The sequence below is a fragment of the Eumetopias jubatus genome, unplaced genomic scaffold (genome assembly GCF_037043125.1).
Source record: "Eumetopias jubatus isolate StellerSeaLion01/CBP00866 unplaced genomic scaffold, mEumJub1_p1.0 scaffold_3, whole genome shotgun sequence".
NCBI classification, from domain to species: Eukaryota; Metazoa; Chordata; class Mammalia; order Carnivora; family Otariidae; genus Eumetopias; species Eumetopias jubatus.
This window is the reverse complement of record NW_028274809.1, coordinates 162,606,977-162,619,164: the sequence shown is the minus strand read 5'-3', so window position 1 is coordinate 162,619,164 and position 12,188 is coordinate 162,606,977. Positions and strand designations below refer to the sequence as shown.

The window sequence follows — 12,188 nt, the reverse complement described above, 5'->3', positions numbered from 1 at the left end:
CCCGTCTTGCTTCATCACAGTGTTAGGCACCAGGAATAAACTATGATGTGGTTTATGCACCCTTTGGAGGTCCTTAAATGTATTCACAAGTTTTTAGTGAGCTTTATCTAAGTCCATTATTTAAAAAACAAAAATTTTTTAAAAAACAGCTCTTTACTAGAGGTTTGTTCTGAAAGAGGTTTAGGACCTCTGTGACCTCAGAAAAGGCTCCCACAGTTTTTACATCCTGCTTATCTGGTATCCATGGTGAAAGCAGTCAATATGTGCCTTTGCTAAATTGGAGCTTTTTGTCAAATTGTGAGTATTGGCCTGATTGTAGGTCGTTACCAGCATTAGAAAAGCATTAGAAAAAAAAAATGAGCTAGAATGGAATATAATGAAAATATCAGAGTATAACAAATAGTAAGGAAAAATGTTTGGAGAAGCTTCAATTTTGAAGATATGTGTGTAATATGTATACATATACCAGATAACAATGTATGGTGTCTTTCTTATTGGGGACTGTGATTTAAAAAGTTAAACACTGAATTAGTGTAATACAATCTGTAGACAAAGTACAGCAAAAGAACAAAATCAAGATGCGCAGAATCAAATGTTCACCAAATTTCTCTTCTTTATTAAAATACTGGATTGCTTCTCTTCAATTAAGTTTTTGGGTGGAGTTTGGGTTCCTATTCTTGGGTCTTTTAAAATCCTTTCATTCATAATATTTATTATATATAATATATATATTTACTCTCAGGATATATATATTTTTCTTAGAATAATTTATCAAATCAAAATGATAAAACGATGTTTGAAAGCATCTCTCTTTGACTTACACTTGGGAGCATGATATTAGAATTCAAGAAACAAACCTCCACAATTCTATTTTTTGCAATGAGAATATGACTGATGCCATCAGCTCTGCAGTAGCTGCTCAGTCCTTTTCTTTGAATTTAGTAAAGGGAAAGATGCATGAGCAGAAGTTCACAATTTCCTATTTTTTAAAGACTCCCTGTTGCTTATTACTGTTTCTAGAGTGGCAAAGATTGAAACTTTCATACAGAAATATTTGGTACGTTCAAAACTATTGCCTGTTTGTACCTGTTAGGAAGTAGAGTTCAGAGTCAGGGTAGCTTTTCTGTTTTTCTGTTTTACTTCTGATTTAGGTTATATATTGATTTTGATTTTTCTGTTAAGTTTTTTTTTAAATTTCTTGCTCTGGTATAGGTTTAATTGCATATTAACTGATTCCTTTATTTTTTATTATGGTAATGAGAGTTTAAATAGTACTAATTGCTTATGTTGATTTGTTTTTGTATTCCCCTTGTGAAGAAAAATCAAAGTATCAGTTGAATAAGCATCCTTAGGTTTACCTAGTCTCCGTTAAATTTGCCACTAAAAATTATAAATATATAGACAAACAGCTATGTAATTAACCTTTTTTACTTTTTACCTTGGCCTTATCTGAGATTCCTAAATAAGTAAGAAAAATACTTAAACATCTGTTTGTTTCAGTCATATTATTTTTTTTAAAACTTTTTATTTATTTATTCATGAGAGACAGAGAGAGAGAGAGGCAGAGGGAGAAGCAGGCTCCCAAGGAGCAGGGAGCCCGATGCGGGACTCAATCCCAGGACCCTGGGATCATGACCCGAGCGGAAGGCAGACGCTTTACCATCTGAGCCACCCAGGCGCCCCATATTATTTTTTTAAATGTAGATGATCTCAAACCATATTCTTTTGCAGACTATTCCATCGTTCCACTGCAGTAATTAAAAACAACCACCACAAGAAACACAAAAAGCCATTAGCACAAAGAGTATACTTTTTACAATAGTGGATGCATAATTTTGATCATGAAATTGTATCTCTTCTTTTAGATATTATTTTTCTTCAGGGAACTGAAGTTATATTTAAGGTTGCACTCAGTCTGCTGAGCAGCCAGGAGACACTTATAATGGAATGTGAAAACTTTGAAAGTATTGTTGAATTTCTTAAAACCACACTACCTGATATGAATACATCTGAAATGGAAAAAGTCATTACCCAGGTATGATTAAAATGATAATAATAAGATATAAAATCATTCAGCAGTTTCTCCACTAATTACATATTAAATGCATTCGCATAAAGACTTAGTTTTGTTTGATAGATTTTTTTTATTTAATCAGATATATTTTATTTGGAAATGAGATTATCGTGGAACTTCTACATTGTGACACTGTCTGTGTGGCTATGCACAGGAAAAGTGCCTCAGTGCTACATAAGGAATGTTTGGTGAATCTTTCCATTTAGACCAACGGTAAGACTGAAGGCAGAGCTGACAGAGTTAGGAAAATCTAATAAATAAATAAAAATGAGACCCACTTACCTTTGCAATACTAATTCTGTCTTAAAATATATAAGGAGGACACATGGCAAGAACCTAGGCTTTGGAATTAGACAGTATTGGGTTTGCATCATGTTCTAACTCTTTTATGAATTGGTGGGCTTGTACACATCTCCCTAATCTTCTGAACTCTAGTGTTCTTACCTTCCAAATAGGACAGTACTGGTTCAGAGGTTTTGTGAGGCTAAAGTGTAGGAAACAGAATCTGTCGTCAATGATTCAAACAATTGAATCATAGAGGTTGGGGCAGGGTTAAGAGAACCAAATGTGGATATCCAAGTGCCCAAGAACTAGTAACAGAGGGAAGGATCTAATATTGTTACCAGGCCCAGTGAGTACCAGAACTATGCAGGAGGGGAGTTTGGAGGTTTTTGTGCTCTTGGTGAGCCAGGCAAGGAAGGAGCAAGGAAGAAAGACCAACCTCTTTCTCCTTCTCTTTCTGATCTCCTACTGGCTGCTCTTCTGGACCATACCCAACCAGAGCCAGCAAGAAAGGAGGTGTGAAAGGGGGATGCGGGTCACAAGAGTCTGTCTCCCAGGTCCAGCAGAACAGATGTGGGTAGAGAATGGATCTGGGAAACAAGTGGAGAATAATCAATACATCACGTATCTAGTCCCTGGCTCTTCATAGGGACTAGGTTCAGTGGTAGTTATATATTGATGTTACTCAGACGACATGAACAAACTTAAGATTCATAGATGACTGCTTTAGCAGTATTGATAAAATTTACCACCTTCCTAGAGGCACTTGGGATAGCAGATAAAAGAGTTTAGAGCTAGAGAAAGGGAATTTGACATAGTGTTCTGGTGCCTTACTGCCTATTAGCTGTGTGACTTTGGGCAAGTTTCAAGCTCTCTGAGTCTCAGCTTCCTCCCTTACAAAATGAGAATAACAATGACAATCCTGTTACTTTTTCATATTGTTTTTAGGAGCAAATTTAACCAATTAGGTTGAAGAATTTTATACACTGTAATTCACACTATAACATGAACTCTTATTCTATGACATATAAAAGTTTCTTTTTATGGAATCTAAGTCACAAGCAGATTATTCTGTAAATATCTATGAACAGTTTTGTTAAAATGCTATGTAAGCTGAAAAATGTAGCTTTTATTTACATATGTACTTGTTTATTAATTCTTCAGAAGTATCTTTTTGGACTGGCAAGCAGTCAGAGATTGTGCTTTTAGAGAAGTGATAATATGATTTGAAGTCAGATCACCTCTCTTCTAAAATTAAGGAGAGAATTACCTGGCTTTAGAGATCTTTGCTAGGATGAATGGATAGAATTTATAGGCAGGTAAATTTGACTTGACATAAGAGAGATTTTTCTAACAATTAGAGTTGATTTAAAATGGAATGAACTGTTGATATTAAAGGAGACCTTGATGAGCTTTACTTAAAATATGATCACTGTGAAAAATGCCAATAATGCAGAAAAGGACAAAGGAAAAAATAAAAGTAAAAAAAGAAAAGAAAACCTACTAAACACATCTCTCTGCTTAAATATAAAGTGAAATCATACTATACATGCTATTATGTAACCTGATTTTTTTTTGACAGTTTTTAGTTGTACCTTTATTCACCTTAGTACATTAAAAATGTACTTGGTTTAGAGATCTTAGTGACCACCCACTAATGTGGGATAGAAGTCACCCCTCTCTGCATGGTACTTGTTTTTTTTAAAAAGCGGAATTTCTTCTAGGAATCTTACTGATCACACAGTAGTTACAAGAATGTCAGATATAATGATGTATACAATCTAAACAAGACAGGCTGATTAAGAACTTACATAATGTAAAAATACACATATGAAAAGTTAGCCCTAATAGGGAAAGAGCATTAAAATAATGCATGCAGCGGGAAGAGTAGTTGGAAGGTCGGGGGTCAAGTGCCCATATGCAGTACTATTGCTTCTCCCCCCCCCCCCCCCCGTTAATAAGTAATTTCCACTAACAGGTACAGGCATACCACACACATCTAAATACACAAAGGTAAATCGTGACCTGCTACAGTACAGGCTAAAGTGGTCTGTGATCTTTCTGTGCTACTCCCACAAAAATAGTAAATAGTGAACCCCATGCAGGTAGTAGGAAGCATTGGTTATTCTAGTTGAACTTGGAAAATGTTTAACTTCTGACATTAATATCTGTGAAGAGCATTAGGTCTCCTTTTGCTATTGTTTTCTTCACAACTGACATGCACTTGGGAGTGGAGGAACTTTGATGGTTGGTTGACCTACAATGACAACTGAAATACTCTTAAAAACGTGGTAACTTTTTTTTTTTTTTGATGTAGTGTTCCATGATTCATTGTTTGCGTATAACACCCAGTGCTCCATGCAGAACGTGCCCTCTTTAATACCCATCACCAGGCTAACCCATCCCCCACCCCTCTCCCCTCTAGAATCCTCAGTTTGTTTCTCAGAGTCCATAGTCTCTCATGGTTTGTCTCCCCCTCCAATTCCCCCACTTCATTTTTCCCTTCCTACTATTTTCTTTTTTTTTTTTTTTAACATATAATGTATTATTTGTTTCAGAGGTGGTAACTTTTTAATAAGAGTCACACACTTAACATAAAACATGGATCATCTACAGCTTTAGGCCAAATGGTAGAGGGAGTGCATCTGAATTTTAATGCTTTAGTTTCCGTGTTCTGTAGTTTCTAGCACTGTCCTAAGAAATGAAGTGGATAGAATAGCTTGTTTCTTTACCAGAGCAGACAGCAGTTTGACTTCTTAGAGAATATACAAACCAGGAAAAATGTCACACATTCTTTCTCTGGGCCCTTTGAGAAACTAGACCAAAATTTTAAATTATTCAAGGTTCTTATTGAGCAGTGGTCTTTTCTGTTATTGTCTAGAGAAGCAAAGAACTTGCCAGCACAGCGAGAGCGCGGGCTCCTGGTACACATACACGAGGACCAGGAACCTTGGGCAGCAGTTCACAGTTTTCCTACTGCCATTTTCCCTGCTTTTTTCCAACGATTAAAGCAAATGGGGGGGGCTATGCTTGACAACTTAGGCTTAAAGATCCTCTTACAGAGATTTCCCCAGTTGAATAGAAACCCTTCTACAAAAAGTTGGCTGGTTCAGCAAACCTAGTAAAGAATGTCTTTCTGAAAGCTTAAATTGTAGGTTCCTAATAGGGAAAAAGCATTAAAATAATGTGAAGGTCTATTTTATTGGCAACTTAGAATGCAAAGTATTTTATTTTTAAACTTCTAAATTTGAAAACAAAACAGCCTAGGTTAAATAATATAGTTTTCCAAAGCTGAATGTGCTCATTTGGAGCTCAGTTTTTCTGCTTGCAGTACAAAACAACTTCCTAAAACTCCTAGGCAGAAACACTACTGCTTTGATTATCTGAGATTGGATGAACTGATCAATCTCAGTTGGTAATATCCCCTACTTTTCCCCCCTGGTAAGGGTTTAAAAAAAATTCAAGAACAGATGCATTTTTCTAGTCTTACACAGACAATTTCATTCCAATGTCTCCTGAGAAGCATAGCCCATATATAGGAATCAGTGTCTGTCCTTCTCACTTTCATACACTTTAGAAATCAGTGTGGACACACTCACCATGCTGTGTCCATTCACTAACGGGAAAAAGGCTTGATTAGCATGCAACCTGATTTTTTATTAAAAATATATATGGAGTACTGGACATTTTTACATGCCAATACATATAGACCCATCTTATTTTTAATGGTTGGGTCACAGGTCACAGTCCATTACGTCCATGGTTTCCCACTAGGTAGGGAAAAAGTGATGCTTGAGAGGGATGACCACCTTCTCTAGACAATTCATTTAAATTCTAAGATTGGAGTACCTCTGATAGTAGTAGGATAAATAAGTCAGGCTTGTGGTTTCTTTTCTCCCTATAGTGTTAGTGTAGACACTGTTGCTTAAATGGCAGCTACTTCCCTTGCAAGCTGAGACCAAGGAAGCATTACCTGCCCACTAACTTCTAAGCAAATGGTCTTCCTGCTTGGTGGCAATTTGGGAGAGCAGAATTAAACCCTCCAGCTCTGTACCGTGCTCAGGGAAGGCAGTTATCAAGATTCTCTGCATGGTACAACATGGTACTCCTGAGAGGCCCACGTGGATTAGCAAATGCATGAAAATATTTAGTATAAGTCCTGTCTGCCCTATTGACAAATTATTAGAAGTAGCTTTGGTCTCTTTATTATAGAAATACCCTATGCAATTTCCCTTGCTAATCAGCAAAGATTATCTCTAACACAGGTAAGAATTATTCAGTAACTAATGTTATTAATCTGGTATGCTACATTTTTAGAGAGTTACCAGATGATGTATATTTTGGTTGCAAAATACCCTTGAGCATTAACTTATTCTAGTGTCTTGGCCTCATTATGAGAATGTTTCAGTTGTGTAGAAATAATCTATTTGTCCATATATAGACAGTCATACCTGTTATTCTTCCTTTTGATATGCCATACTCTTCCTCATTAGTATTTGGAAATCTATATGAAGCACACCAGATACATAGACTGTATTTTGGTATACATACTAAAGGCCAGACTAACCCATGGTATTTTCATGGCAGGTTTTTGAGATGGATATTTCTAAACAGTTACATGCCTATGAGGTGGAATATCACGTTCTGCAGGATGAGCTTCAGGAATCATCATATGCCTGTGAGGATAGTGAACCTATGGAGAAGCTGGAGAGGGCCAATAGCCAACTGAAAAGACAAAACATGGACCTCCTAGAAAAGTTACAGGTAAGGATATAAAGATTTGCTCAAAAAAAGCACTTGACTGCACAGAACTATACCAGGAATTACAGAGATGTGAGGTGGATTGAACCATTGCCGACAGAGGGTCTGTGTATCAGACTGTGTTCAAGTGTTCTGGGGGCTGCTACAAATGACAAATCAACCTAAATATCACTAGGGAGAGAAAATGTACACTCACAAAATATTAAATGGCAATTCAAAACAGAATCTGGTTAAGTACCTGTAGGGTGTTACACATATTTGGTTAAGTTCAAGGGCGGAGGGGCTGAATATGGGAAAATGGGAAAGCTCTGGAGGACTTGGGGCTTGAGCTGGACTCTGAAGGATTGGTGGGAGAAATGAGTGGGGGGTTGGTATAAATAAGGAAGATGGGGCAGAGCAGCAGAGTAAGCTTGGGGTCAGTTTAAGATTTATGTTGGGGAAGGGTGGGATAAATGTGTAGAGGCAGAACTACAGATGACTTTCAGTGTCAAGCAGAAGAGCACGGCTTTAATCCTGTTGAGAGGGAAATCTCTCAGAGCTTTTAAGCTGTACTTTAGAAAGAACAATCTGGAAACCTTGACGAGTACACATTTGCAAGGGGAGAGAAGGTATGGAGACTAGCTAGAAATCACTTGCAGACATCTGGGGACAGTGAGAATTGTCTAGAGTAAAACTCACTGAAATGGAAAAAAAGGCATTTTTGAGAGAATCGAATGAAAACATGTAACACATAGTCCCTTCCATCAAGGAGTTTACAATTACTTGGGAATATGAAATACTATGTATTTATTTATAAATGCACATTTACAAAAGCAATAAGCAAGTTACTATAAACTAATATTCTGCATCTGCAACTTGTATGATGTGAGCTGTGTGTCCAGGCCCCAAGGGTCAGGGCTTAAGAGTGATCAGTGGAGGGGAGTTTAGGAAGGGAACCTTCTGGGAGGTGGGGGAGATGAGTTCTGAGTTGGAGCTGAAGTGCCTAATGGCTCCTTGATTTCTGTCTACCCCCCACTTCCCAACATGATACCTGTTCCTAAGCTAGAGAATACTAAAGCTCTGCTTCTATGTGGTGAGTCCCCTGACAAGAATGACTAGGAGAGAAAGGCTTAGAAACGAGGGGTCTCCAGAGTAATTGCTCCCCAAGGATAGGAACTCTGACTTCCTTCACTTCATTTTACATTAGCTCCTGCCCACCGAAAACTGTATGCCCATTCAAAGAGCCAACACTATTTTCAAAAAAGAAAAACAGTGAGGTATTGTCCCTTATTATTTGATGCTTCAATGGTGATTAATTGAGCCCTTTTCTGTTAGGAAAAGTGGGTTTGCACCTGCTTTATATTATAATGATTTTTATCAATCGTTACAAACTTTTTCATTGACAGTTAAATGTCATCATCATGTCTTGGTTCCCAAGTTATGTGGGAACCCCTGACACCCACTGAAACTGATAGGATACCAAGTATGTGTTTAGAAAACCCTGTATTTCTAGTCAGGGGGTGGAAAGCCTCTTTCAGCACCTCCGGGCAGCATCAGAAATCTCCCGTTTCTCCTTCAGCCAGATTCCACTCACTCCAGGGGAATACAGTGAGGCCCCCACCACTGTGGGATGCTGATTTAATCTTGCATTTTTGTTGTATTCAGTGTATTCAGTGACATGAGGTGGATTTTGTCAGTACTGCAGTTACATTTTGAGAAACCCCTGTCACAAAGGGTTTCAAAGTATTTGCTTCACATACTATTTTATTAAGTAATGTGATATGATTGGTTACTAGATCTAAGGTCTAGCTGAGGTTCTGATGAGGAACTGGACTCTTCAGATTTTTGATTTGGAGGAATTTGCATTTGTTTTTCTTTCCCCCAAACAGATAGCTCATGCTAAAATCCAGACCTTGGAATCCAATCTGGAAAACCTTCTGACCAGAGAGACCAAAATGAAGTCTTTAATCCGGACTCTGGAACAAGAGAAAATGGCTTATCAAAAGACAGTGGATCAGATCCGGAAGCTGCTGCCAGCCGATGCGCTCGCCAGTTGCGAATCATTGCTAAGAGACCTCACTTGCAACCCTAACAACAAAGCCAAGACAGGAAACAAGCCATAATTGAAGAAGCACCACATCAGCAGAACGTGCTCTTAGAATGGTGAAGAAGGGAAGCGTCTGCGTGCTGCCGGCCCAACGCTGGACACTGGAGCTGACGGAACCACTGCAGTCTGGTGCTGAGCCCTAGTCCTCGAGGGTGGACCTCGCTCTCGTTAGAGTACGCCAATCCTAAGCCATTGTACATATGTAGACTGGTTTTATGTTGTTGACTATGTACATAGACATAAAATGGACATAAAGAGTTCATGCCTTCAGATCAAAGAAGTAGATGTATATTTAGAGTAATTTTTTAAATCAAAACTTCATGAAATCCACACCAAAGGGAAGTTAAAATGAAATTCCCCTTGGACATAGGTGAAATCATTTTGTCTTTGTAGTGAAACAAAAGCTAGAACATCTTTGTATATTGAAATATACTTGAAAAAAATGAATGTATTTTTTTCTCCAAAGAACAGCATGTTTCACTCAATGGTGGAGAGGTAGAAACATTTGTGTAACTTTATGTATATCTGTCTTAAAATCTACTGACATTATGTATATCTGAGGAAAATGACAAATTGCCAATTATGCTCCTATGGGTTTTTCAGGAAGGTGGGGGCCTTCCTCCCCCGCCTGCTTTGTGCCAACTAGCATGTTGTTGTCTACATGCATTTTGAGTCAGGTTGGGCATGACTTTGGACATGCATAAGGAGAAAGCAAGACATCGTCGTGGAGTCTACCCACCCAGCTCAGGGTGAAAGAGAATGTTGCTAATTTCTCAGCAAATTAGACCAGCATTGTTACTCAAACTAAAAATATCAGGCCTCCACAATTTCATTTAGGACCTAAATTGTCTAGATCAACTTTCTATTTTTTATTTAAATTACTCCTTACAGTCATAAATGGGCTCCCTTTTACTTGGTGCCATAGTTGGTGACAAGGATTTGTCATTTTCCCACTTACAGGAGCTCCTAATTTAATTCTCTCTACCTTAAATGAAAGGGAAATTATGATTGGTTTTCTAAAGATAATATGCTGTGTTGAGATACTTTTTTTTTTGCCAACTGATCGAATCTAATAAGCTCTCAATCATCTTTCCCTTGTATGTGAAAGTTTGTGAGAACTGTGAAATGTTTAAGAATAAACTGTTGAAATCCATTGGAGAGAAGTGGAAAGTGGCACCAAGCTCTTCTAAGACCTACTTCTGTGTTTGAACTCCCAGCTTCCTCAGCCTACAGCTTATCAGAGGACATTCATGCATGCTGGGTATGTGGAGGAAAAGTAATTTTCAAAGTACACATGCAGTTCTCCATTTCAGAGATGATTCTATGGTAGTGCCTCTGAAAGTTGATGCAGCATTTTTGCCTTTCCAAACAATATTATCATTTCTGCTTTTTGCAGTCCTTATCACAGATGGATTACTTGGGATAATTTTCTTCAGAGGGAGTTTTTTATACACTAGCCACAGTGTATTATAGGTTAGAAGGGCAAAGCTCTCAAGGTTTGGGAAAACCTTGAAGAGCAGATGATAAGCATCTGAACCCCTGCCTTTACACCATTACTCAGTGTAAATGTAATGATTCTTGTTTCAAATCATCATGCCCTCTAATCCAGTTTTTTTAAAAAAGAAAATAAAATCTTATTAGGAAAGTTAATGTAATTTCTAGCTCTAGGAAATGCAGATTCTAGGTCCCCTATTAAGTTGGGGTTATCAACTGATTTGTTGCTTGGACTCCCTCAAATTTCTCTATTTGTAGGAGAGGTTTTTCCTATGAGGAATATGACAGATACCATCTGGTTACTGTCTGATATGAGAATTACCTTATGTTTGTGACATACAGGCGGTAGCCAAAGAATCTTTAAGTTGGGAAAAGAAACTTTCCCTTTCAGTTCAGTTTCAAGTAAATTTTATTCTGGGTATTCAAAGTCAACGTCATGAGCTGTGTTACAGTGTTCAGAGATTAAAATGTCTTAGATACAGTATTTCTTCTGAAAATGAATTTTCTTTTGTGACTTTTTTAAATGTTGCACCAGTTATGCTTATGCATTGTTACATCTTCATCCAATTAATGTAATGTCTAGCTCATTTCCAATAAATCTATTGCTACGGTTTCCTTGGAGTATTGGTTTGTGTTTATAATAGGAAAGAAGATGCTCTTGTTTAGAGTTCTTTACAAAATCTGCATGGGCTGGATTATTGCTACTTAAAATTGCTTCAATGATAATTCTTTTTAATAGAATCAGAGAACAAAGATAATTGATAGAAATATGAAAGTCCATTGTCAGTTAGCACTTTTCAACTTTTTTCCCCAGTGGAGCCTTTCGCTGTTGAATATAAAAAGAAAAAGACAACCACACTGACAGATTTGCATTCTGTTCCTTTTGTTTTCTATGCTCCCTCATAGATCACAAGGGAGAGAAGAGGAGAAGAAAATATAATTTTTAAAAAATTGGGTTAGTTTCCAAATAATTAAGAATAGTTATTGATGGATATGATGTGAATGTGTTTACATATATATCTTCAGAATATTCTCTAGTATGTTTATAATCCAGTACAAGGATGCTGGATCTTCTTGGTAACTTTAGGACTAGAACTTTTATGAGATATTTTGCATTACAGGTAGTAAACACTTGGAGTGTCAGTGTAGGCTTACATAGTATGGTCTCTTAATATCCATGTTCACTTACCCATTTTATGACCATTTCACCAATTTGTTTTTACTGTGCTAGATTAAGAATAGGAAATCCGTCATCTGAAGTATTTGGTCCTCTACCATAATGTGTCACTCTTAGTGGCTGTGATACATTGAGAAAAGCACTAGATTTAAGGTGGAAAATTTCAGATCTGAGTCTTGGTTCCACCACTTTTATTTATTCATTCAACCAATAGTTTTTGTAAGCCAAGCTAGATGCTGAGTATTGAGAGGTGGAGGAGATATAGTCCTTGTCCTTGACGTGCTTGCAGTCTAGTGGCAAGGGGATAATTAGGA

At 37.4% G+C, this 12,188-nt stretch overlaps 1 protein-coding gene across 1 annotated transcript in view; it reads left to right on the top strand.

The window, feature by feature from the left end:
• TBC1D4 (TBC1 domain family member 4) overlaps positions 1-11,310 on the top strand; it is a 69,328-nt gene extending 58,018 nt beyond the window's left edge. The window contains exons 16-18 of the mRNA XM_028106096.2: positions 1,866-2,035; positions 6,944-7,120; positions 8,986-11,310. Of these exons, the coding sequence (XP_027961897.2) occupies positions 1,866-2,035; positions 6,944-7,120; positions 8,986-9,219 (581 nt within the window). The 3' untranslated portion in view covers positions 9,220-11,310. The remainder of the gene's footprint in view (positions 1-1,865; positions 2,036-6,943; positions 7,121-8,985) is intronic.
• Positions 11,311-12,188: the final 878 nt, after the last annotated feature.